This window comes from Archocentrus centrarchus, chromosome 9, assembly GCF_007364275.1.
Source record: "Archocentrus centrarchus isolate MPI-CPG fArcCen1 chromosome 9, fArcCen1, whole genome shotgun sequence".
In the NCBI taxonomy this organism is placed as follows: domain Eukaryota; kingdom Metazoa; phylum Chordata; class Actinopteri; order Cichliformes; family Cichlidae; genus Archocentrus; species Archocentrus centrarchus.
This window is the reverse complement of record NC_044354.1, coordinates 24,346,838-24,371,071: the sequence shown is the minus strand read 5'-3', so window position 1 is coordinate 24,371,071 and position 24,234 is coordinate 24,346,838. Positions and strand designations below refer to the sequence as shown.

The following is a 24,234-nucleotide window of genomic DNA, read 5'->3' as shown; positions in this document are numbered from 1 at the left end:
AAAAATCATATAAACAGAAAAAACCCGGTGGTACTGATTATCCAAATGCCTATTTTAACCTAATATCTTACATCTTAATAGAACCACCGACACCAGTGTTGGACCAGCATCTGCTAGCTAGTCTGCTAAACAGCGAGTTAGGTTTAAAGCCGGGCAGTTTTCCTGACAAAGCTGGCACAAGAGACGCTGCTTGGATGAAGATGGGGCTGAAATACTGACGAATGTAAATCTGCATTAAAGTGGGTGCAGTATAACAATATTAGTACGTTGATTCTCACGCTGTCACGCCCAAGTATGTCATTCGAGGTGGGTTTTCAGGCTGTAACGTAACAAATGTGATACGTGTTCGTAGTGATGACGCTGATAAAAACATCTAGTCACAAATGTGTCTCTGTACTTACCGAGGAACATTTTTATTGAATGTACGGAGAGCTATGGGAAACCGTTTAGTTTTGCACAGATAAACTGTTGGACAGACACAAAGCTGGAGACGGTCTGGAAGAGCCTCATTGTTTACAACGTGTTCTGCGCATGTTCATCTTCGAGGGAGGGCGCACGATGCGTTCAAATCTATAGGAAAACCCATAACTGACTCACTTGAAAGTTACAGACGCCGATCAAAAAGCGAATGTTCACTTCTCTCTCTTAATAAAATATGCTAATGTTGCGGTTTAAGTTTTCCATTTAAATAATGCCTTATACAGGATGTGACACTGTCATTGAATGACATCACCTCTGAACTCACTCTACATCAACAATTCTTTTATGTTGTTAAAAGTTATTAATATCACTCAAAATGACATCTCAAACATTTTGTGCGTGTTGGTGATAAAGCGTTTATCAAGACACGGGCGCTCGTCCACAGTTAAAAAATAAACTGTTCTCATAATTACGTACTTTCTGCAAGCCGCGAACGCAGCATCATGCCTTACCTTAGCAGACGTGACTAATTCAAGGAAACGATAACCTAGCACAGATTTTTGTAGATAGCAACATGCATCCCAATTTACAGTAAACTTAAAAAAAATGTTTGAAATGTAATACTGGAATAAAGACTAAATTATATAGACATACATATTTTTGTTAGCACAAAGCCGTGTATGTAGGCCAAACTGATCATTTATCGGTTAAACTGAAAGCAGGGCATGGCGCATATAACTGAAATAATCACCCATATTAATGACCGCTAAAGATGGAAGCAAAGAAAATTAGAGCGACATTAGCTACGTGATTCATTTCAGAAAGCAGTTTGACACGCACGCTAAAAGTCATTAGCCACTTGCCAAACCAAGAAGCTAACCAGTCGAGCTACCGGGTAGTGATACTGGAAACTAATATAAACATTAACAGCACGGTTTTCTCTTTTCACATTGCACATAACCGTAAACGTGTACACCAGTTAAGTGTCGGTCACTGGTAATTATAATATAATGTTAATTGTACCATTCCCACCTCCTCCTCCTCTCTCTCCCCGGCTAATGTTGCTGTGTCTGCTCACCGCGACGGTTTCAAAATGCACAGAGCGAGGACCCGCTTCCGTCTAAAACACTGCCTGAGCAAAACTAACAGCTGAACTGGAGAAATTCTGAGGGGGAAAAGGGAAACAAAAACTATTGGGTAATCTTTACACAGCTTTGTACATAACACACCCTTGAATGAGCCAGATGAATAGTGCAATTTTATGATAAATGCACTGCTCAAAAAAAAATAAAAGGAACACAATATAACTCCAAGTAAATCAAACTTCTGTGAAATCAAACTGTCCACTTGGGAAGCAACACTGATTGACAATCAATTTCACATGCTGTTGTGCAAATGGAATAGACAACAGGTGGAAATTATTGGCAATTAGCAAGACACACTCAATAAAGGGGTGGTTCTGCAGGTGGGGACCACAGACCACTTCTCAGTACATCTAGGATGGCACATCAATGCGAGCTGTGACAAGACCGCGGTGAAGTTAGTTTCAAGTTGGATATTGGATATTCAAGCTCCGCAGAGTTAGCGGCATCTAGCTCGCAGTTGATCCGATTCAGGGACTCAGATTTCGGCCAGCCGCTCTCTGCCGCTCCCTGTTCTCTCGCGCGGAGGTATCAATAAATTTCCGAACCAAACATTCTTGAGAAACAAATCAATAAATTCCTTATCTTGTGACCACCTGTGAGGAAACTAGTATCAAATCATGCCAATAAATTACATTGGTGAGGTACACACATTTTTATCCCATTTTAAGCCTTTTTATATTTTTTAGCATTTTTTTTAATCCAAAAAATATGATTTTTCTTCAATAGCTTCCAGGTCATGTGACCCACAAACTCAAAATCTGTGTGAAATTATTCTGCTACACTAGACAAATGAGGCACACTCATTGTCTTTCCATTTTAAGCCTTTTTATATTTTTTTAGCATTTTGTTTATCCAAAAACTGAGATTTTTCTTCAATGGCTTCCAGGCCATGTGACCCACAAACTCAAAATCCATGTGAAATTATTCTGATACACTAGACAGATGAGGCACACTCATTGTCTTTCCATTTTAAGCCTTTTTACATTTTTTAGCAATTTTTTATGTGAAAAATTGTGATTTTTCTTCAATAGCTTCCAGGTCATGTGACCCACAAATTCAAAATCCATGTGAAATTATTCTACTACACTAGACAGATGAGGCACACTCATTTTCTTTCCATTTTAAACCTTTTTACATTTTTTAGCATTTTTTTTATCCAAAATTTGAGATTTTTCTTCAATAGCTTCCAGGCCATGTGACCCACTGACTCAAAATCTGTGTGAAATTATTCTGCTACACTAGACAGATGAGGCACACTCATTGTCTTTCCATTTTAAGCCTTTTTACATTTTTTAGCAATTTTTAATATGAAAAATTGTGATTTTTCTTCAATAGCTTCTAGGTCATGTGACCCACAAACTCAAAATCCATGTGAAATTATTCTGATACACTAGACAGATGAGGCACACTCATTGTCTTTCCATTTTAAGCCTTTTTACATTTTTTAGCAATTTTTTATGTGAAAAATTGTGATTTTTCTTCAATAGCTTCCAGGTCATGTGACCCACTGACTTAAAATCTGTCTGAAATTATTCTGCTACACTAGACAGATGAGGCACAGCCTTAATGCTATTGAAACGAAGTACAGTTTTATTTTCTACATATAATTTTAAATTCTCTCTTTTGAACTACATTGAACAGGGTAGAAAGATTTTTTTCATTAGGTGCACAACAGACATTTCCAGCTGCCTCTCTTTGCCATGTTGTTTGCTCTTGATGTCTAGGCACAGGGCATGGAACCATTTGTCACAACTGTCACACTGGATCTGTTAAAATATAACAGAAAACGTATATGTTTAGTGGTATAGTAATACAGTAAATACTCCTCTCCTGTCACATAGTAGGGTGTTTACTTGCTTGGCATATGTTATTTACAACTTTATCAGTACCTAGCGGTACAGGATGCTTCAGATTTTCACATTGACAACTCATACTCTCACCCAGTCTGTCATTTGAGGTCCCGAAACTGGGGGCTTGTAGGCCGCACACATTGCACAACAACTCTGGTCATCGAACACTGTAATCAAATTAGGAAATAAACCAAATATTATGATGAATTATATTATGAAGTGTATGTATGTATATACACACACACACACACACACACACACCCACACCGCTCAAAAAAATAAAGGGAACACTGAAATAACACATCCTAGATCTGAATGAATGAAATATTCTCATTGAACACTTTATTCTGTACAAAGTTGAATGTGCTGACAACAAAATCACACAAAAATCATCAATGGAATCAAATTTATTAACCAATGGAGGCCTGGACTTGGAGTCACACACAAAATTAAAGTGGAAAAACAGACTACAGGCTGATCCAACTTTGATGTAATGTCCTTAAAACAAGTCAAAATGAGGCTCAGTATTGTGGCCTCCATGTGCCTGTATGACCTCCCTACAACGCCTGGGCATGCTCCTGATGAGGTGGCAGATGGTCTCCTGAGGGATCTCCTCCCAGACCTGGACTAAAGCATCCGCCAACTCCTGGACAGTCTGTGGTGCAACGTGACCTTGGTGGATGGAGCGAGACATGATGTCCCAGATTGAGCACATCTGGGACATGATGTCCCAGATGTGCTCAATCAGATTCAGGTCTGGGGAACGGGCGGGCCAGTCCATAGCTTCAATGCCTTCATCTTGCAGGAACTGCTGACACACTCCAGCCACATGAGGTCTAGCATTGTCCTGCATTAGGAGGAACCCAGGGCCAACCGCACCAGCATATGGTCTCACAAGGGGTCTGAGGATTTCATCTCGGTACCTAATGGCAGTCATGCTACCTCTGGCGAGCACATGGAGGGCTGTGCTGTGGATGTCAGGCCCTCATACCATCCACAGTCTTGAGACGCCGTGGAGAGCGATGTGCTGCCTGCAACATCCTTCAGCATGCCCAGGCGTTGTAGGGAGGTCATACAGTCACGTGGAGGCCACACACAATACTGAGCCTCATTTTGACTTGTTTTAAGGACATTACATCAAAGTTGGATCAGCATCTAGTGTGTTTTTCCACTTTAATTTTGTGTGTGATTCCAAATCCAGGCCTCCATTGGTTAATAAATTTGATTTCCATTGATGATTTTTGTGATTTTGTTGTCAGCACATTCAACTTTGTACAGAACAAAGTATTCAATGAGAATATTTCATTCATTCAGATCTAGGGTGTTATTTGAGTGTTCCCTTTTATTTTTTTGAGCAGTGTACCAATATCACATCTCCCAGCATGTTAAATCAGTAATATATCAATTCCAGTATCTGAAAATAAAATAACAGCAAGGTGTAAGTGATAGAGAATACAGTCCAAAAACATATTAGAACACAGTATTTCAACACATTTAATGTTTTGTGTTATTTGCTTCATCTCAATAAGCATTCCCCCCCCAAAATATTTAATGTCCCTTTGGAAATCCATCAGCATACAATGGTATTTAAGCTTTTTTAGTGTGGGAATGAGCACCGACACAGCAGCTGCAGCACAACTGCATGCAGAAAGCTACTGCACCTTCCAACAGCCATTCTATGCTGAAACGTTAATACAGCTGCAGCACGATTATTGTTATCCAATTTATGGTTTGCATTAGATTCCATTTTTCTTTACACTATTAATGATGATGAACAATCATACAAAAAGGATGTGTATGTAATATATTAACCTCTGAAAACAACAATTAACTTATCCCATTACCCATGAAACAGCTGAACAAAACAAACATGTGATTCAGGGATAGTCCTTTTTTTTTGTAAATACATAATGTACCAACTGTAACAGAAAATGAACACATTTGATTGCACTTGCTGTTATTAGAAGTACTTTTTTTGTATCATCTTACAACTTTCCCTCTCAGTTTAGTTCCGATCACGTGTGCGATGTCAGTTGATGTAATCCACTTATTTTACAATAAAATGGTTTTCAGTAAGCAGTCGCACATGTACACAATATAACCAATAACATCTTGCACACGCCCTCAGCAGAAATATATTCAAACAAATTAGTCCTTTATAGCATATTAAAGATTGCGTAAGGCTTTTTTTTGCGTACAAATTACTGTAGTCCATGCTAGACAAACATAACTGAGATTGTTTTTTTTTTGTTTTTTTTATAGTTTAGGAATCCTGGGTGATATGGTTACAGCAAACATATTAAACACTGCATTTTAACATGAGGCAATACAAAATAACTGACTGGAACTGTGCATGACTTTTTAACTTGATGAACAGGATTGATAAAGTTTCAACACAGGCTGCCTGCAGGACGTCTAACCGTGTCAGTTATTTCATAGATGAACGACTTCACTCATACACAGGCACACATAAACAGAAGAACACGTGGTAGGAGGCCTGGCGGCGGGCTCGTGGTTTGGTTCTGTCACTGAAAATACTTCTTTAAATGATGTCAGTCATCATTAAGCAGCATCAATCCCACTGATCTAATATCATGTTGATGGTAACCAATCTCTGTGAGGAAATATGCTAAATCAACAGTTTAAGAAAAAAAGAACTGGCCTGAAAGACTGACAGTTTAGATTTGTATATATGAGGCATCAACTTAGATATGGGGATATATGGGGGGAAAAAAAAGTTGTAATTTCTTAACTAAATAAATAAATGTGACAAAAGTGTAACACAAATACAACCATCAAATAAAGAAGAAAGAATAAAGCTATGGTATATAAAGTATTACTCTGCGAAAGCACATCTGTGCTGATGGGAGAAATGCCAAATGTTGGCAGCAATTGTTAAAAGAGAAAGGGTATAAGGGGCTTAAAAGTGCCTTGGTGGATAAAACTCCACTCTCCCTCTATTGGCCTGAGAAAAAAGTTATTTTGTTAGGATTGCTGCTGTTCCGCTTGGTTGTTATTTTCCACCACCATGTTGTTTAGCTCCGTCGATGATTTGGAGATGTTGTTTTGAAGGCTCAGTTGAGCCAGTCCTTCCTCTGTGTTTGTCCATGAGCTCATTGACTCATGTACTGTTACTGTGTGTTCCTCCATCTGCCTTTGGAGGCTGTCCATCTCCTCCCTGAAAGGAAAAAGCAAACAAAAAACTGTTACATCAGTTCTGGCATTTGAAGAACTGCTCGGCACTACATGCGAAAAAGTTTCATGTTGGTGTGCTGATAATGTTCAACCTAATCACGCAGAACAAAGGGCTTACTTGAGCTGTCGTAAACAGTTGTGCAGGTTGTTGAGGGGCTCTTTGTTGACAGAAGTTGAAGGTTTCAGCAACTCGTCCAATAGGGAGGCAGGCACTGGGCAGTCTGGGATCTTAACTGGTGTTACTGGATTGGATGGGTTCCCGTCACTTTTCAGCTCCATGCGCTGCTGCTCCAACAACAGCACAATTTTAGGGGCTTAGTCATTTATCTTCAGCAGACATTTCTTATATGGGATTATACTTAAGAGTACTGACCTTTACATCTCTCTAAAAGAGAGCGTGCCTGCATTACTTTTACTATAGAGATAATGGGCACACCTGGCTCGATGACAACATAATCATAATTGCAGCTGTGTGTTTAAATCTTTAACTTTCTAGATGACAACAAAAGAGTAAGTAGCACCGGAGCTTGATTATCAAATAAGCAGGCTGATGCTAATAGATTTTACTTCTTCATCAGATGGCTTATATATTGTTTTGTAACTGCAACAGTGATACATTGATTCTGTATGTTTACTTAGTGCTAATATCAGTAGCCTGCTCTACTGCATCAATGACATCACCCGGTAAAGTCAGGAGTAGGGTGCACAATCCATCTACATTATATCAAACTAAACTGTTAAATTATGTCAATATACTGAGTAGCTAATTATGGGGACAGCAGCAGACACCATGGATGCACTGAAGTGTAGTGTCAAGTTTGCAGAATCACAATAAATTAAACTGGAACTTGGAGACCCTCATGAAGCCTTATGTTCACCCTCTCATGATGAGACTCTCACAGATGCTTATAAACTACTCACATTAGTCAATTAGTGCTTTACTGTACATTATTTAGTAGTCTCAAAGATTTAAATGATGCCATAGCTAGGAACTTGTACGAAAGAACTAAACATGCCACAGAACACAACCTTTCACAGCACAAAAAGTTGCTTCACCTTCCTCAGACGACTCTGTTTGAAGTCCTGTTTGAGTTGTTGGTTCTGAAGCAGGACTGTCTTCATGCTGTTTCTCAGTTCACCCACTTTGGCCTGCAGCATAAACTTGTCCTTCCTGGTGCTGCTCAGTTCCTCCTGCACCGACTCCAGCTCCACTTTAATATTCTGAGTCAGACATTTTATTTGACCAGTAAATGACTTGGAAGAAGCATAAATGACAATACTGTAAAGCTGTAGCTAGTGTTCTTTCCAAACACAACCCATTTCATTTAGTAAATATGATTCTGTGCATTATAAACATGGCAACATTTGACATTTTGCCTTTGCTGTATAATCGGGTCAAAGCTTGCCTGCAGAGCTGTCTGTAGGTTGTCAAGCTCCCTGCGGTGGCACTGCTCCATCATCTCCACCTGCTGCTTCTGAGCCTCAATCTCCCTCTGCTTCTGCTCCACCTCCCACTTCAAGTCTTCAACCTGAACCAGCAGCCAGTGTCAGACGTCAGTGTTACTAAGAGGTGATCTCCAATGGCAGGTAATTGAAATTCTTATAAAAATAAGGACTACAGAACCAAAGTGTTGTATTATAATCGATTCAGCTAATCAATATCAGACATTCATACAACAAAAACTGAAGATGTTTTGCTACCAAACTGGATTCAAATGTAAAATGTAACTCAAGTAACAAGTAAAGTTACCCAGAAATTCCAGACCCGAGTAAAGAGTACTTACCTCTTGGTTAGTGAGTGGCTGCTTGGCCAATTCCTCATCCAGGTGTTTCTGGAGGATCTGGAGCTGGGAGTGAGCCTCGGCCAGCTCCTCTTGGAACTTGGCGACCTCCTGAGCGTGCTGGTCATCCTGCCCTCTGCAGAGTATGATAAATGACTTGTAAAATCTTCAGCTACTACAGCTTAGAAATCTAACATTCCATAAGTCACTGTATTCTTTAAATCAGGTAACAGTACACACTGTAGTTTGAGGGCTTCACTCTGCAGAGCTTTAACCAGGTCCTCCTTAGCCTGCAAGTCTTTCTTGATCTCTGACAGCTCCAGCATGGCTGCCCTGTAGTGCCGTCTATTGTGTGCTGCCTCAGCCTTTGCTGCTGCCACCTAAAGGACACATTCCATAATTACAAACTGGGAAACCCAAAGAGTCTGCTATTCCCAATTTGGTGGCAAAAAGGAAAACCTACTGGTCTAGTTTTATCAGCTCAATTTATAGACTGTCAAGAAGGTTCTTATTGTGGCTTGTGCAAATTATCTCAAAACAAATGCATTTAAATTACAACTTATTTTATTATGAATTATTTTGAAGGTGTATTTCAGCTAAAGGGAAGGAAATCATCCTTTAGCCTGATATACAGTGTAGAACTCCTACCTGTTCTTTCAGGTCCATGACTTTGGTCTTCTCTTTTTCCAAGGCAAGCTGTAGACTTTGAACCATCTGCTTCATCTGATGGTCCTCCTCCTCTTTACGCTTCAGAACAGCTTGAACCTGAAACCCAACTTTTCTATTTTAGTCTACAGGTAACATGACATTTTACATGACCAAGATAGTAATAATAATAATAATTAAAAAAAAAAAACAACTTCCATATCCACATTATTAGATGCAAACTATTTCTTTTTACCTGCAAGTTGAGCTGGACAAGATCTGCCTCCCTCTTTGCTAAGGCAGACTCCAGAATGTTGGCATGCTCCCGCAGTGCATTGTGGGACTGAGCTAATCCAGCCAGTTTTCCTTTTTCGTGTTCCAGCTCCAGCGCCAACTTCTTGTTGGCATCTTCTAACTTTCGGATCCGTTTCTTGAAGCAGCGTGATTCTTGAAGCTGTGAAAGCAATCCATGTCATTTATGCAAAAAATAAAATAAGCATATGAACTGAATAATTTTGGAATCGCAAACATACTGCTCATACACAGTTGTGCTATTAATAAGAAAAAAAAGTGGATGAAAAATTTCCATGAGCCAATAAAGCTTTTTTTTTTTTTTAAAGACATGGGACACCTGACATTTTTGGCTTCAGTCTATTAAAGTGATGGCATTCTGTCATCTACACATAAGCCAGTTTTACAATAATGTTTCTGAAGTCTTCATTAAGAGGTACCCACAACAGTGACAGAAGGAGCCACAGTAATTTGCAAGAAATTTGACAGAACATGAAGTGACAAACAGTGCACGATGTCAGTTTTCTTACAATAACAACTATAAATTTGATCAAGTTAAATAAAATTTCTTTTTACAAAATTTATATAGTGCCTGTTAACAATAACAGCAGCCTCAAGGCTTTTTATGGTGTAGGATTTAAACCCTACAATATCGATCGAGAACCCAACACTAATAATCCCCTGTGAGCAAGAACTTGGAAACAGTGTTGAGGAAAAACTTCCTTTTAAAAGGAAGAGATCTCCAGCAGAACGAGGCTCAGGGAAAAACTGAGTTGTCAATACTCGCATATTAATGACATTTTATATTTATCATATTGCAGGAAAAAAAAGTTTATCGAAAAAAATGTTTTCTTCTATTATTGCTTTTTAGTACATTCTCTAAAGCGGTCAATCTTTTAAATGAGATGGGGAACTAAAGAATCTGGAGCGACATGCTCACAGCTGGAAGATGCTGTCAGATTAACAGAGAAGAAGAGCAGGTCTGCAAGGGGCTAAAGAGACATTTGGTATTAGGAAAAAAACTGCAAACTACAAGCTAAAAAATGAACAAATTTCACCTCATCCTCAAGCTCCAGAACCTTCTCCTGATATTCCTCTAGCTCTGTGGATGTGAGGGTGATCACTTCTTGCAGCTCCTTCTCCAGCATAGCCTTGCTGTTGGTCACAGCCTGCAGCTCAGCCTGTAGAGTCTCAATCTTCTTCTGTATGACAAGTAAAACCAATGTTTGAGTTAGTCAACAACTACAGTTATTACAAATGATTCAGAATCAAGTGGTATACATCTTTATGACAGAGGATGACTAGAGGATAAGAACATGGTTCATATAAAAAAAAAAAAAATCTGACAAATTAACCTGACACCTTTAGAATCAGCTGATCTTTTCAAAACAATAACTCTGGCATATTTAATGAAGCTGTGAAGAATTTTACCTCCATACTATGAAACTTTTAGAGTAATTAAATTATAAATTTTGTATTATTTTTTAAGAAAATATTTGAACATGGCTAAAAGATAAGCCTAGTATCCAAATGCAGATTAAAAATGTGACCTTTCATATGGTACAACTTATTTTGAACCACATGGTGATGTGAGCCTTGAATATTTACCCAGAATGTACCTTTTCTCCAGTTCTTCAGTTAATTATGAGCAGAAAAAAGGGTAACAATGCCTGTTTCTTTTACGCCAAGTCAGTGGTTCCCAACATGTAGGCTGAAGATAGTGCAGGAGGTCATTTACAAAAAATACATTTTAAGAAAAATAAATTCAGTCAAGTGAAATTTCTTATAAGATTTTGAAAATTTAATTAGGAACACATCATTTTAAATGTTACGCCTTTTAAAGGTTTATAAAAATTAATCCTATAGGCTAGGAAACAGTTTTATGATGATCGTTCTGGTCTCGTTCTCATTTGATACTACAGGATAAAATTCTTTAGGATCTTTCAATTAAAATCTTCTTTTGAAATCCTGTAAGACTTTTAACTTGGCAAAACAGGGTTCACAAACTTTGGTCAAAATTGCAGATGAGGAAAAACAGCAGAGCAACTCTTCTTGAGGTCACTCAGTGCAGGATGTGATCAGACTGTCAGCAAGGACAGTCCACTGATGATTATATAGGGAGGGCTATTATAGCATGGTTGCACTGCAGGAAAAACCTGTCATTACAAAGACTAATGCATGTTTGAGAGTTGAGTGATGCACAAAGGCACTGGTCTAAAGAGATAAGAAGATGACTCATATTTTACCATATACAATATAGGCCTGGATCCTTGAAGGGGTGTACAGACAGTAGCATGTCTGTAGGAGTTAATGTACTCATTTTTAATTGTTTTTGCTATGAATTACAAAATTAGTAAGAGGGGCATACCTTTATAACAGTTACACTTCTTCAAATGCCTGAAACTCTCATTAAATAGCTGTTGCTGTTTTCAAGGAACTGTGAATATATATATTACCTGTAAGGCCTGGCTGTTCCCTTCATCTGATACCTGGGCCTTCAATTTGACCAGCTCTGCTTCAGCTGTCTCCTTGTCAGTCAGAGCTTCTTGGAGCCTCCTGCTCAGGATGCCCACAGCGTTCTCGTAGGCTTTGTGTTTGGCCTTCATCTCCTTTTGAGCGCTAGTCAAATCTGTTCCCAGCCTCTTCATACGCACCTTCTGTTCAGTGATGGCCCTATTTCAAAGAACATATGAATGCAAAAAAATCTAAATGTATTTTATTTACAGATAACACAAACACTGCAATTTTGAGGATGGAATCACTTAAAAAAATTAACATACAAACTTATACTTCTATGAGTTGGTATGTTAACGTCTATAAGGCATTACCCCTTATTTGTATTTCTAAATAGCACTTGAAAGAGATGTGCATTGTAGGCCAAATCATTATTGTGGGAGCACATGACTCACTTTTTGGCTTCTGCCTCCATTTGCTCCACCTGTTTCCTTAGACCCTCATTCTCTTGTGTCACTGCTGCTAGCTGGCTCTGATCAAACTGTAGAGACTGCATTGGGACGAGGGCGGGGGGGCGGGGGGGAGATCACATTCAAATGAAAAAAAAAAAAAAGCACCCAAGTTTAATATTTGCTTTATCTTTATTATTACAATACTGCAATGTCATAAGCAAATATGAGACAAACTACAGTACCTGAATCTGGGTTTCTAGCTGATCCCTTTCTTTCTGAATGGTTTGTAGATGGGCCTCCATGTTACTCATCTGCTCCTGGACTCTCACCACCTCCTTTTGCAGCCGGGTCTGCTCCAGCTCTGCCTTTTGCTTCTCCCCCTGAGCAACCAGTAGCTCCTGCTTCAGGTCCTTCACCTCCGTCAACAGACGCTTTTTGGTGGACTTGAGCTCACTGATCAGCTGGTCTTTGGAGCTGGCATCCCTGCGGTATGCTTCCACCATCACCTGTGATGTTAATGGCATTTTTGCCCCAATTAAAGATTTACATAGAACAAAACACTTAAAAGTATTTTCTCCTTTGAAGATGTGCAAGTAGTCTCATTCATATTTGCCTTGACTGAGACAGTAGGCAAAAAACAAAAAACTGACAGCACATTGGAAATCCACTGCAGAGGAGAGGGCTGCACCAGCTCTACGGCTTGAGAGAGATTTATTTCACTGAAAGTGTCTATTCATAAAGAGTTGGATAGGCTTTATTTTTGCAAGCCAAATAGCATTGTTTTAGGAACATGAATGCATGTAATATTTACACACACAAAGAAAAAAAAACATCAATGAAAATAGCTATAGTGAATGCTCTTTTTTCTTATGAAAAGCCTTTAAAAATGGCAAGTATATTACTTTTAATGAGAGGACAGCTGAATGAGTATGCTGTGCCATGTATGAATTAAGCAGAAAGAGAAATTGCTGAAAAAAGTAAGAAAAGTGCTACTAAATGCACGCAGCTTTTTAACAAACTGATAGCAAATACCTTATTTGCTTCCTTTCCTCCTGTATATATTTGTTATTTTCAACCATGCTGTGGTATACAACTGACTGCCTATTAATATAGTTTCTTTACATGCAGTGAGGAGAAGGATTAGTTTATTGATAACAGTGAATTCTTTAACAAATTCTTCAATATCTCTGGTACACTTGTTTGCATGTCATGTGTTGCTGAAAGCAGTCCAATATTTCACGGACCAAGATGTTAATGCACGATTAGAAAGGACGTACAATAACTCAAGTCTTGAAAGGCACACAATGCAGTGCATGAGTCTGTCATTCTGTCAACTAACCCCACCCTCTTTATGACAGACTGTCAATGCAAAATAAAGCAGCGTCAGACAATGCTCAATCCAGTGAGGCGTGTCAACCATCACTCTCCTCCAGAGAATGTGACTGCCATCTGGCTCTACAATACATCCTCCCACAACAGCCACAGCCTTAGCCAGCTGGGAGTCAGTCTGACAAGTGGTTTATAAATGTACATTAAGGCTTTCTGAGTTGCTACTAACAAAGTAAGTGCAGGCAGAACGTCCTACCTTTTGCTGCTGGAACTGCTCCTTTAATTTCTGAGCTTGTTTCTTCAGGGAATTATTTTCTTGTTGTAGAGTTTCAATCTGTGACATAATACAATTCTTTCATTACATGTTTCAAAATGCTACTTTAATTCTATTTGAAATAATATGAATTACACTGAAGGAAAAATATCAAACCCTCATCCCTGAGGCACAAAAACAACATATGTATTATCTAAGAATGGATTTTGACCCATCGTAAGCATCTAAACATTTAATAAAATTCCTAACAGCTAAAAACAACCTAAAAGAAAAGTAAATAAATAAACATAAATTTAAAATAAGTTAACTCTGAATCAGCATATCATTACCTTGCCTTCTATCTCATACCTGATTGGCTTTGACTTGGACTTCCTGTCGTAGCTGATCCAAGACATCGGAGGCCACCAGAACATCCTCTCCAAGCCGCTCAGCACTCTCATCAAGTTGGCTCTTGTCTGCCCGGGCTGCCTGCAGAGCTACCTCAAGGACAATCTTCTCATTCTGGAGGTACTGGATGTTGTCGTCCTTGGCAGTGCTTTCTGTCTGCAGCTCAGCCAGCTGGGCCTCCAGCTCCTGGTATCGGGCCTCTAGCTGGTTGATGGATTGCTCTTTGGTGTGCAAGTTCTCCTGAGTGGTTGTCAGCTGGCGCATCAGCTCCAGATGCTCTTTCTGAAGTGTCTGTAGCTGCACATCCTTCTGGGAAAGGGTTAACTTTACCTAAAATGAAACATTTAGAGCAGAGTTTACTACAAGAATTTTAATGCACATGCAAGGTGAATAAGATCCATCACTGATGGGATATCCATCCCGCCATTAATGAAAATATAAAATAAATGTGGAAGTCAGGAGAACATTACAGCCCCATTTCATAACAGAAAATCCTTCAGCAGACATCTTATTACCTTCTGCAAAACTATTCTGCCCTGATTTGGAGGCCTTGCCCTAAACTTTTATCCAAATACTTTTAGTCACCCCTGGGTTAGTAAAGATGTAATATATATTACAGACAGTATGTTTTCAATATTAACAATACTCATTAAATCAAAATTATTTAAAGCATGCTGTAAGAGATTGATATTCTGTGATCATCTTTAACATTTCTACAAACACTTCATGGTAACCACTTCCTAGAACAGACAAAAAAATTCCACGGTAAACAAATTAGAAAAAGTACATACTGCATTCTTGTACAAGGGTGTATACTACATAAGGTCTTTCTATTTCTGTAACAATAAGCCAAATATAATACCTACTTGCATGATATTCACATCATATTGTACTAGTGTGTGTACCGGTCTATGACTACATAATGCACCCATATTACATAATCTGCTGATATTAGTGCATTATGTATAACATTGCTATAATCATAAGGCAACAATTATGAACAAAACATAATTCAACCATGTTGTTTACATTTGAGCACTATTGCTGAGCAGTAGGTATGGCTTCAATATGGTCAATGATGAGTCAAAGTCTGTACTCTTTATGGCTAAGTCATTGCTGAACAAGACGATGGAAAAGTTCAGCTAATAAGAAGTTGGCATCATAGGCTAATCAGTAAGGCTGCAGCCTAGAACTGATGTGACTCTAAATAGACTGGCTCTTTACCTGGAAATCTGGGATTCCCCAGTTTCTCACTGTTAAGCTACTTCCAGCTATTCAGTGATCTCGTCAGTTTCTAGATATGGGGAATTCCCACTTTAGTAATAGTCAAGTAGGTATAGCCGATCACATGGCACGATATGAGAACATGATAAGGCTAAGCCAATCAGGCACAAGAAAGAGGCTGCATATCATTATCATATATTATCATAGCATTAGCAGTCTGAAATTCTCCATGTTGCTTTCTCTCACCTTCAGATGAATACAGCCAAAGTGTACAAAGGGGAGGAAACATCCAGGGATATAAATATCGTGTTGTGCATCTTTAAAGAGCAAAGAGCAGATATGCCAAATTTCATGGCTCAACTCTTTGTGGTTTTGTGGTCGTTGGACTGGAAAGGTTAAACCTCACTGAGCAATGGATGGTATGACAACAATATCCTCCCGCTTTATATCAGGCCGGAGGGTAAAAAAATGTCACCGTTACATTTGGTATTAATACCTGCTCTAGTTCTCTTTCCAGGGTGCTGGCTGTGTTGGCAAGTTTTATTAACCGTTCTCGCTCTTCCTCAAACTCCTCCAGCCTGTGCTGCAGGTCGTCTTCCACCATGCTCTTTGCATCCTGGATCTGCTTGTATGCAGCTTCTTGGGTCAGCATGTCGGCCTGCATCACAGACAGTAAAAGGATGTTAATCACTGTTCAAAACTAGTTAAGATACCCATTTACATAAATTGTTACCTGCACAATGTTTAAAGCAATCCCAATCATTTTAAAAACATGTTTTGGTTTTAATTTCCTTGGCTAAATAACAAACTTTATGTGTAGTTTGTTAGATTCAAACCTGAAGCCAGCATATTCAGAAAAGGATGTCAGAAAATATACCTCAATGCTTTGTAGCTGCACAGCGATACGTTCTTTTTCTTTAATGGAGCGATGCTGGGTCTCTGTAAGCTGATGTGACAGTGTCACATTTTCCAGCTTCAGATGCTCCAGAACACCAATCTGAGTCATCTGTCCAGCCTGGGAAAAATAAAAAACAAACCCAAAACAGATATATCAACAGTTATGATGCCGCAATGACAGCTCTTGTCTAAGGCCAAGCCATGATGTTAAAACCAACTGCACTGGCATCAAACTCACCTGCATGTTGGCCATTTCACTTTGCAGGCGTACTCTTGCCTCCTGGGCCACAGCTAGCTGCTGCTGGTACCACTGTCTGACCTGCTGAAGTGAATCAATCTCAGCCTGGGAGGTCTTCAGTCGGCTTTGAAGGGTGCTGCGCTCCAGCTGCACCTGCTGAAGCTGACTCTGAAGACCACCCATCTGCTGGCGCAGCTCCTGAACTGCAAATGCACAGGATCAAAACATCAAATTTAGAAACATGAGGTAGGGATGACTATATAGAGCGAGCTATTTGGGTCTCTGTCACTTACCTGTATTGTCCCTTGAGGTTACAGTGTTTTGCATCTCCTCCACCTTCCCCATCAGCCTGCTGTACTGGTCTTCAGCAACTTTGAGATCATTGCTTAATGAAGCCAGACTGGCATTCTTGCTCTCTAGACTGCTCTGGAGCTCCACCATAGCCTTCTCTAGCTGGCTACAGCTTTGCCGCAGTGTGCCAACCTCTGTAGTGAGTGTGCTCTGCCTCTCCTTGCTGACTTGAGCCTCTTCCATTTTAGCCTGCAGCTGTGCATTCACCGTTGCAAGCTGGGCCTGAAGTTCTGTCTTCTCCTTGAGAGCCTAGAAGACACAGCAGGTGGTTAAAAGATTTAGCCCAATTATTTTCAGTGTGTAGTGGCCCACAAGTCTATATGAATAACTGAAGAGCAAAAGAGCCAAAAAATATTATTGATAGTTTGTATTACCTGATTGGCCTCAGATGACAAGGATTCCAGCTGACCCTCAAGCCTCATTTTCTCTTTCAGAACTTGGAGCATTTCATCGTGGCCCATCACAGAACTCTCCAAAGAAACACTGAAACAAATATAAACAACCTCAGTGAATAAGGAATAACAAATGAGTTTGTAAGTTCAACAAAAGAGTTACACTCCCCTCCAAAAGTATTCAAACACTAAGGCCAATCCTTTTTTTTTTTTTTGCTGTAGACTGAAAACATTTGTGTTTGACATAACAAAAAGCAAAAAACAATATGAGACAAAAGTTCAACATCTCGGTTTTTATTTCCAGGTATTTACATCTGGATCTGATACACAGTTCAGAAGATAGCACCTTGAGCAGATCCTTTTTTCTCCAAACTTCACATCACCTTAGTAAAGGCTCATCTTTGTCTCATCAGTCCATAAAACTTTGTCCCAGAATTTCTGAGGCTTGTCTCTGCACTTGGCAAATTTCAGCCTGGCCTTTCTGTTCTTCTTGCTTATTAGTCATTTGCATCTTCTGGTGAAGCCTCTGTGCTTTTGTTCATAGTCTTCTGCAAACAGTAGATTGTGATACCCTCCCTCCTGCCCTCTGGAGGTCTTTGCTGATGTCACTAAAAGTACTTTTAGGGTCTTGCTTTACAGCAAGTACAATATTTCTGTCATCAACTGCTGTTGTTTTCCTTGGTCCACCTGTTCTATATCTGTTACTTAGTACACCAGTGATGACTTTCTTCTTCAGGACAGTCCAAACACTTGTACTGGCTTTGGCCAATGCTTGTGCTGATTGATTTTCCATCTTCTCTCAGCTTCACAATTGCTTGTTTTTCACCAATGGACAGCTCTCTGGTTTTCATGTTGGTTACTCCTCTAACTATTAACGCACAGTCTGCATAGGCAAAACTCAAACATGAAAGAGTAGACATTCAGTACTCTTTATAAAAAAAAAAAAAAAAAAAAAAAAAAATCAATGTAACAGGACACACCTGGCTAAAAAGAATTACACCTGTCAGTCATATATTCCAATACTTTTGCTCACAAGAAAAATGGATGGCTTCAGACAACACCTGCTATCTTCTGAACTGTGTATCAGATCCAGGTGTAAATACCTGGAGATGCTGATTTTTTTTGTCTCATATTCATCTTTTAATATCAGACCCAAATGTTTTGAGTCTATAGCAAAAAAAAACAAAACAAAACAACAACAACAACAACAACAAAAAAAAGGGATTGGCCTTACTGTTCCAATTTTTTGAAGGGGCGTTTACATCTATTTATATAGATATTTAACATCAATTAATCTAAAAATAAAATAGTAAAGTAAATTATGCAGTAACCACAATTACACACCATTTTAGGTCATCTTAACCTCATCACTCAAGTAATGCATTTGAGCGTTTCATGATTTGCCTTTCCTATCAGTAAGAAACAGTTACCTGCTGGAGAAGCTGTCCCTGCGGCTGCGAGGCTCGGCTGTCCCTTCTCTTTCTTGCTCCAGCTCCAACAGGTGCTGCTCCTCAGTAGCTGCCTGCAGAACCTCCTGCAGGGAGGGGAACTGACCCATGGCCTCAGGTGCAATCTCACGCCCATCCACTGTGTATGGACTTTGCTGCCTCTCCACTGCTGCAGAGAGCATACCATAGGTCCCCCTGGTAGACACACTGCTGTAGGAAGAGCTGTCACTGTCGTTGCCATCATTTCCGGGTCTTACCCCTGATTCACTGCCATCAATTTCTGACGCATTGTCCCTGACGTGGAGGGAAGCACTGGACTGGGCCTCTATCTCAGAGGTGCTGCATTCTGATGTCACGCTTATCTCAGACAGTGTGGACACAGAGCTAATAGTGGAGTTGACAGAGCTTATGTCTGTCATCTTTATGCCACCTCCACCTCCTCCGCCACCATCACTCTCAGAAGACTTGTAGTCAGCCAAGGAGTGGATCTTGCTAGGGCGAGGTGACCTGGACTTCTTCTCCTTGGGAGGGGGAATTCCCAGGCTACCAAGTTTAGGACCACGTGGGACACTGGTCCTCAGGAAGGAATACTCCTTGGTCATGGCAACAGTACTAGCCCGGGGTAGTGCCTCAGGGTGTAGCATAAGTTCTGGATCCAGGGTACTGAATGGTCTGTTCTTGGTGGTGGTACGATGAGACTAAAAAACACAAGAGAGAATAAGAGGTTGAATTAAATTATAAAAACATGTATAATGGAAAATCATTGGAATAAATGCATAATATTTATAGTCACTGGAGCAAAAACTCAATTTTCTAAGTGACATTTTACAAGAAAATATAGTGACATTCAGTTTGCTTTCTTGTGACACTGTATTGATGCAACCTCTCCTAAACTTCAGGTCATGGACTGCTGCTCTGACATCATTCTGCAAATTTTCTGATACAATTTTTTTATTCATTGACTGGAAGTCTTTCAGGTCCTGAGGTAATAAAGCAGACCCAAACCATGATGCTGCCTAGTTGGGGTTAGATTGTGTTGTTGGTATGAAGTATTCACCCACCCTCTCCTTCTGTCTCTGTACTCTGTACTGTTTCAGTTGCTCCTCCAGGCGCCGGCGAGCCTCCAGGCGGATCTTCTCCTCATTCTCCATCTCCAGTGATGGCTTCTGGTTGGCTGAAGGGATGAAATACAAAGAATGTTAAAACAAAGAGAAAAAATGCTTCCCTTTAACACATACTACCCAACTACACCCCAGCACCTTATTTAAACAGGCTGTTACTTCATGATTGCAAATGCTGGATCCTGGCATGATGAGTGAAACTGCTCAGAGCTTGGTTCTCAAATGGCAATGTAAACAAATTATTCAAATTGGAGGTATTTTAATCCTTGGTCAGAATCTGTGTTAGTACAAACAATTGGCCAGCAAGTCAAAGTACAACTGTGATATTTGCCATTTGACCTGAGAGTTAATGCAATTTATAAAGCAGGTGAGTACAGATGTTGCATGCTACACCCATAAACTTAAAGGCTTCCCATACTACACAGGTAGAATACTGCAATTGGTAGATGTACACTGAATCAGTGCTGTGTGTTCCCAAACAATTACTTCATGTGCATTTTTCTTGTGGAGTTATTTTTATTCTATGTAGGAGTTATAATGTGCAGGCAAACAAAATCAGGAGTTATTGCCATGCTTAAAAATGGAACATTTCATAACTGCGAACAAGGCAACTGTGCCAACTTTTAAAATACCAAGAAAAAGATAATGTATCAGAGGGATTAGTACCAAAACAAAGCCATGAACTAAAACAGTTGTTTTTTGTTGTTTTAAAAAAATAAAAAAATAAAGCACCCACACCAAATTCTAGTTAAACAGCTGATTGCTATGAGAGTGAGAGAAAGCAAAGTCAAACAGCTAAAAGAAATCCCCACTGAATCCTTCTGTCCAGATAACACACAAACATGGGAGTTAAAGCAAACACTAGTACATGAGCTAAAGACCAAAACACTCCACATCAAAAGGAGGTTAAAATAGACAGGGTCATAGAGGGGGCATTCACTGCACACAAATTTATGCTTACACAGTTCAGTCTCCTGCATAGGCATACTGAGTCTGAGTGACTGCAATGCATCACTCTTGTGAACCGTGACCTCAGCACTAGCCCCCTCAGACTTCTCTAGCATCATGGGTGGATAAGCAGCCACACCTGGGGAGGGCTCTTGGTTCTGTGAGTTGACAGGGGAGCTGGTGCTCTGGGGAGGAGCTGTCAGAGGCAGGGTGTCCCCTGCAGTACCAAAGCCCTCTGCCAGTCCATTTCCATTTGGAATCACATCTGAATTGACAGGACCTAAAAGAGGAAGGGGGAAAAAGCCCTCAGGAATGCAACAGTTAGTCATGAGATATTCTTGTGAACTAGTTTGAGTGGATGTGATTCTTTTGGCAAACTGGCTGGACAACTTTGTCAAACAACAGTAACTTGAGTGAAAAACGCAACCACAAACATTCATGCAACACTACTGCTACTGAAGCGTCCCATCTAACTGCATCTACTCTTCTAGGAGCACAACTAGGACTCAGCTTGCAACGCAAACACATTTAAAGCCACTGAAAAATCAATTTTCCCTGTTAGCCACATATTAAAGAAAAAAATGTGTCATTTTCTGTCAGAGGTGGAACTGGTTTGTTCATTTTACATGACAGAGTTTTTCTATGTCCTTTTCTCACCGATTGAAGTAGTCATGGGGTAGGAAACAGTGATTCATGTCTACGCATTAATCAATTTTCAACAGTAGAACGTGAGGATGTTTGCCAAGCAGCTGAACAAATCACCCCAGAAGAAGTCTCATTGAGTTGAGTTCATTTGTGGTAAAATTTTAATATCTTATTCTAAAAAAAAATCATTTAAAAGGGATGTGGATAGTTGCTAATTTAGTTGTGGATATGTAAATGTACATTATTCAGTAAAACAAAAAATGAACTACCCATAATTAAAAGTGCAGCTTAAAGACTATTTATGAATTTCCTTCTGGGATCAATAAAGTTGTTCTTATTCTTACTAAGAAGAACAAATCCATTAACACATCAAAATCAAGACAGTGGTCAATCACTCAGCCTGTGGAAACTTTTGAATGCTTTTGTGGTTCTGAGTAGAGTTTTGTTAAATGGGAGGAAAATCTCTGCTACTTTTTTTTCATTTTGTCTCATGTGTATCCTCAAACTTGAGCACTTAAACAGATTTTCTGTCAGATTTTCTCACAAACCTAACACATTAAGCACAGCTGTACTCTGATTAAGAATTACAATTCAGCTCAGCTATATAATATGCTTGTTCAAGGAGCTGTGTAACACAGAGCTGGCCTAGAGGCTTGCTGTAACCACCAAAACAGGTCATGCATTGCAGAATACAAGCGTTAGATAAAAGAGATACCATTCAGAATTGCAAGCAGATACAGCACAATCTTGGAATGTATTGTCCTTTCAATAAACAAAAGCATCATTACTCACCATTATGCATATCCCCCTTTGCATCTTGTGAATTTTCCAGCCCTTGTTTTAATGACTTTTCACGCTCCATAACATGGGCTTGAGCCTCCTTGGATTTTCTTACTTGGTCCTCTTGATAAGCACTGGCCTCCATCTGGGCTGCCGCTGACTGCTCAGTATCCACTTCCATTAAGAAAAGTAACAGTCACAGCACTGTTGGCGCACTTCTTGAAAGGGCATCTCACTGCACCCTCTTCTTAGGGGGCAGCCAAGCTACAGGAGCACGTCCAAGCACAAACAACGAGAAAGAATATATTTAATAATTTGCAGCTCCTGTTCGGAGAATCTAACACATCAGAAAGATCATTACCGACTTACCAGTGATCTGTTTTACACGCTGATAAGGTTACGCAACAACAGCCTGCTTTTAATTTAAGCAATTTACTTTGGTAAGTGAATTTTTTTTTCAGGTTAAATATAACTTAAAATGTAACGACACTGCATTAATTTACGTATGGTTATAAACAAATGCAACAAACTCTTTTAAGAAACATGCCAGTTTCGCGCTTCCCCCTTTGTATTGGCTATTGATCAGCCATATATTTACGACTTTGGTGAACCTATGAAGACATGAATACAACCTACCAGAGATGCGCCTTATCGAGCAGATAGTCAGTATTTGAATACAAGCCTTTCCCAAGACTGAAGTGTGACGACAGCAGTACTTTGCGAAGCGCTTTCACGTGATATTATTATCATATCCTACATATCACTGGCGCTCTCAATGATAACCTTTGACTCACAGGGTGTGTTGTAAAGCCTGGTGCATCCACCGGACACACAACGGCTACAACTGCTGGCCGTAGCTAGATTGCTAGCCCCTACTCAGACGGGTCTTATGGGAGTCAGCAACTCGGGGGGGGGGGAAGCAAGACAGTTGATGAAAAACATTACTGTAAAGGCCCCATATTGCCAGCGACTGGGCTGAATTATTTTACTTCACATATACCTGGCAATGACAAGAACGACGCACTGAAGTTTAGGTGGCTAGCACTAGCTAGCGAAGCTAACCTGACTGCTAATTAGCCCCGGGACCTGTCAAGCTAAGAACTGCCAGCGCCTTCACATGACCCGTTTCTGAAACACTTAAGTCATTCAGTGAAACGCCTGGTGTCACCCTTGTTACAAAACCACGCATATATTATAAAATAAAATACGGATAAATGTTGCAAAATAAAACAAATACTCACCTTCTTGCGAGCTTCGTCTTTTACTACGTGGCTGTTTAGTTTCGGTCCCTTTTCTGTCCGACTAGAAACACGGGGATCAAACAATAAACTATTTTAAATAACAAACTAATCTTGTCAGGTCACTGAAAGCCATACATTTGTACCTTCAAATGTTGGAATTTAGATACAAAACCTTATATGTTGCATTTGCGCAATATTTGAAAAAGTATACAACAATAATACATGTGTTACACGATCCATAATAAGGAACGGACAGTCTCTCCGGTGGATATCTCGGATGTGGTACAATGCTTCACTCTTGTGGTCAAATGCTGCGCCCTGCTTTCCAGCTGTGCAGCCAACCTCCAGCCGTGGCAACCGCTAAAATTACCATTACAAGCAGCTGGTGCAACTTTATTAGCCTTATCCAGACGGTGCACGTTAATTTATTAATATGCACATGTTAAATCACGCCACTACTTAGCCTAATGAGATTAAACGGGGATCCACATCTAGGATTGGAGTTAAGCTATGTTTTCATCGGGCTTCAATTTATAGCAATTCACTTTCACAGGTACAGTACTGTGCAAGAGTCTCGAGCCACCCCTCATTTGTTTATATTTTAATAGGAAAATGGGAAATAGGTGCTGACATATGCAAACATACATGGAAATCCCGTATATGAGGCAAAGACAGCATTTGTTCAATTTTAACGAGCTTGAAAGTCAGTATTTGGTATGACCACCT

General features: G+C 39.8%; 1 protein-coding gene and 1 long non-coding RNA gene across 4 annotated transcripts; both read right to left on the bottom strand.

The window, feature by feature from the left end:
- Nucleotides 1–3,132: 3,132 nt before the first annotated feature.
- On the bottom strand, nucleotides 3,133–3,635 carry LOC115785369 (uncharacterized). Its single transcript, XR_004020358.1, has 2 exons — nucleotides 3,506–3,635; nucleotides 3,133–3,331 (listed from the first exon to the last, which is right to left on the bottom strand). It is a non-coding gene; the product is annotated as an uncharacterized LOC115785369 (long non-coding RNA).
- A 1,108-nt stretch (nucleotides 3,636–4,743) lies between these two features.
- Nucleotides 4,744–23,569, bottom strand: golga3 (golgin A3). Of its 3 annotated transcripts, none has more exons than XM_030737588.1 (24): nucleotides 23,509–23,569; nucleotides 22,280–22,531; nucleotides 20,856–21,122; nucleotides 19,835–19,947; nucleotides 18,756–19,471; nucleotides 17,308–17,416; nucleotides 16,876–17,182; nucleotides 16,583–16,785; nucleotides 16,325–16,462; nucleotides 15,944–16,105; nucleotides 14,185–14,553; nucleotides 13,819–13,896; nucleotides 12,476–12,739; nucleotides 12,237–12,331; nucleotides 11,784–12,000; nucleotides 10,386–10,529; nucleotides 9,293–9,490; nucleotides 9,040–9,156; nucleotides 8,632–8,771; nucleotides 8,395–8,527; nucleotides 8,017–8,139; nucleotides 7,667–7,831; nucleotides 6,729–6,895; nucleotides 4,744–6,593 (listed from the first exon to the last, which is right to left on the bottom strand). In XM_030737588.1, exons 2-24 carry the CDS (start codon nucleotides 22,446–22,448, stop codon nucleotides 6,401–6,403), a joined length of 4,587 nt encoding a protein of 1,528 aa, XP_030593448.1. In that variant the 5' UTR covers nucleotides 22,449–22,531; nucleotides 23,509–23,569; the 3' UTR covers nucleotides 4,744–6,400. The 3 variants fall into 3 exon arrangements, with proteins under 3 accessions (XP_030593448.1, XP_030593449.1, XP_030593450.1); XM_030737589.1 differs by having other exon boundaries at nucleotides 20,982–21,122; XM_030737590.1 differs by lacking the exon at nucleotides 20,856–21,122.
- Nucleotides 23,570–24,234: the final 665 nt, after the last annotated feature.

Bases quoted from the DNA above. Each gene is read 5' to 3' on its own strand.
- golga3 (XM_030737588.1), bottom strand. From the start codon at position 22,448: ATGGAAGTGGATACTGAGCAGTCAGCGGCAGCCCAGATGGAGGCCAGT. The intron at 10,530-11,783 runs GTAATATATATA...CTTGTCATACAG, and splicing joins GGAACAGCCAGGCCTTACAG to AAGAAGATTGAGACTCTACA. The intron at 9,157-9,292 runs GTAAAAAGAAAT...GTTGGGTTTCAG, and splicing joins TTGTCCAGCTCAACTTGCAG to GTTCAAGCTGTTCTGAAGCG.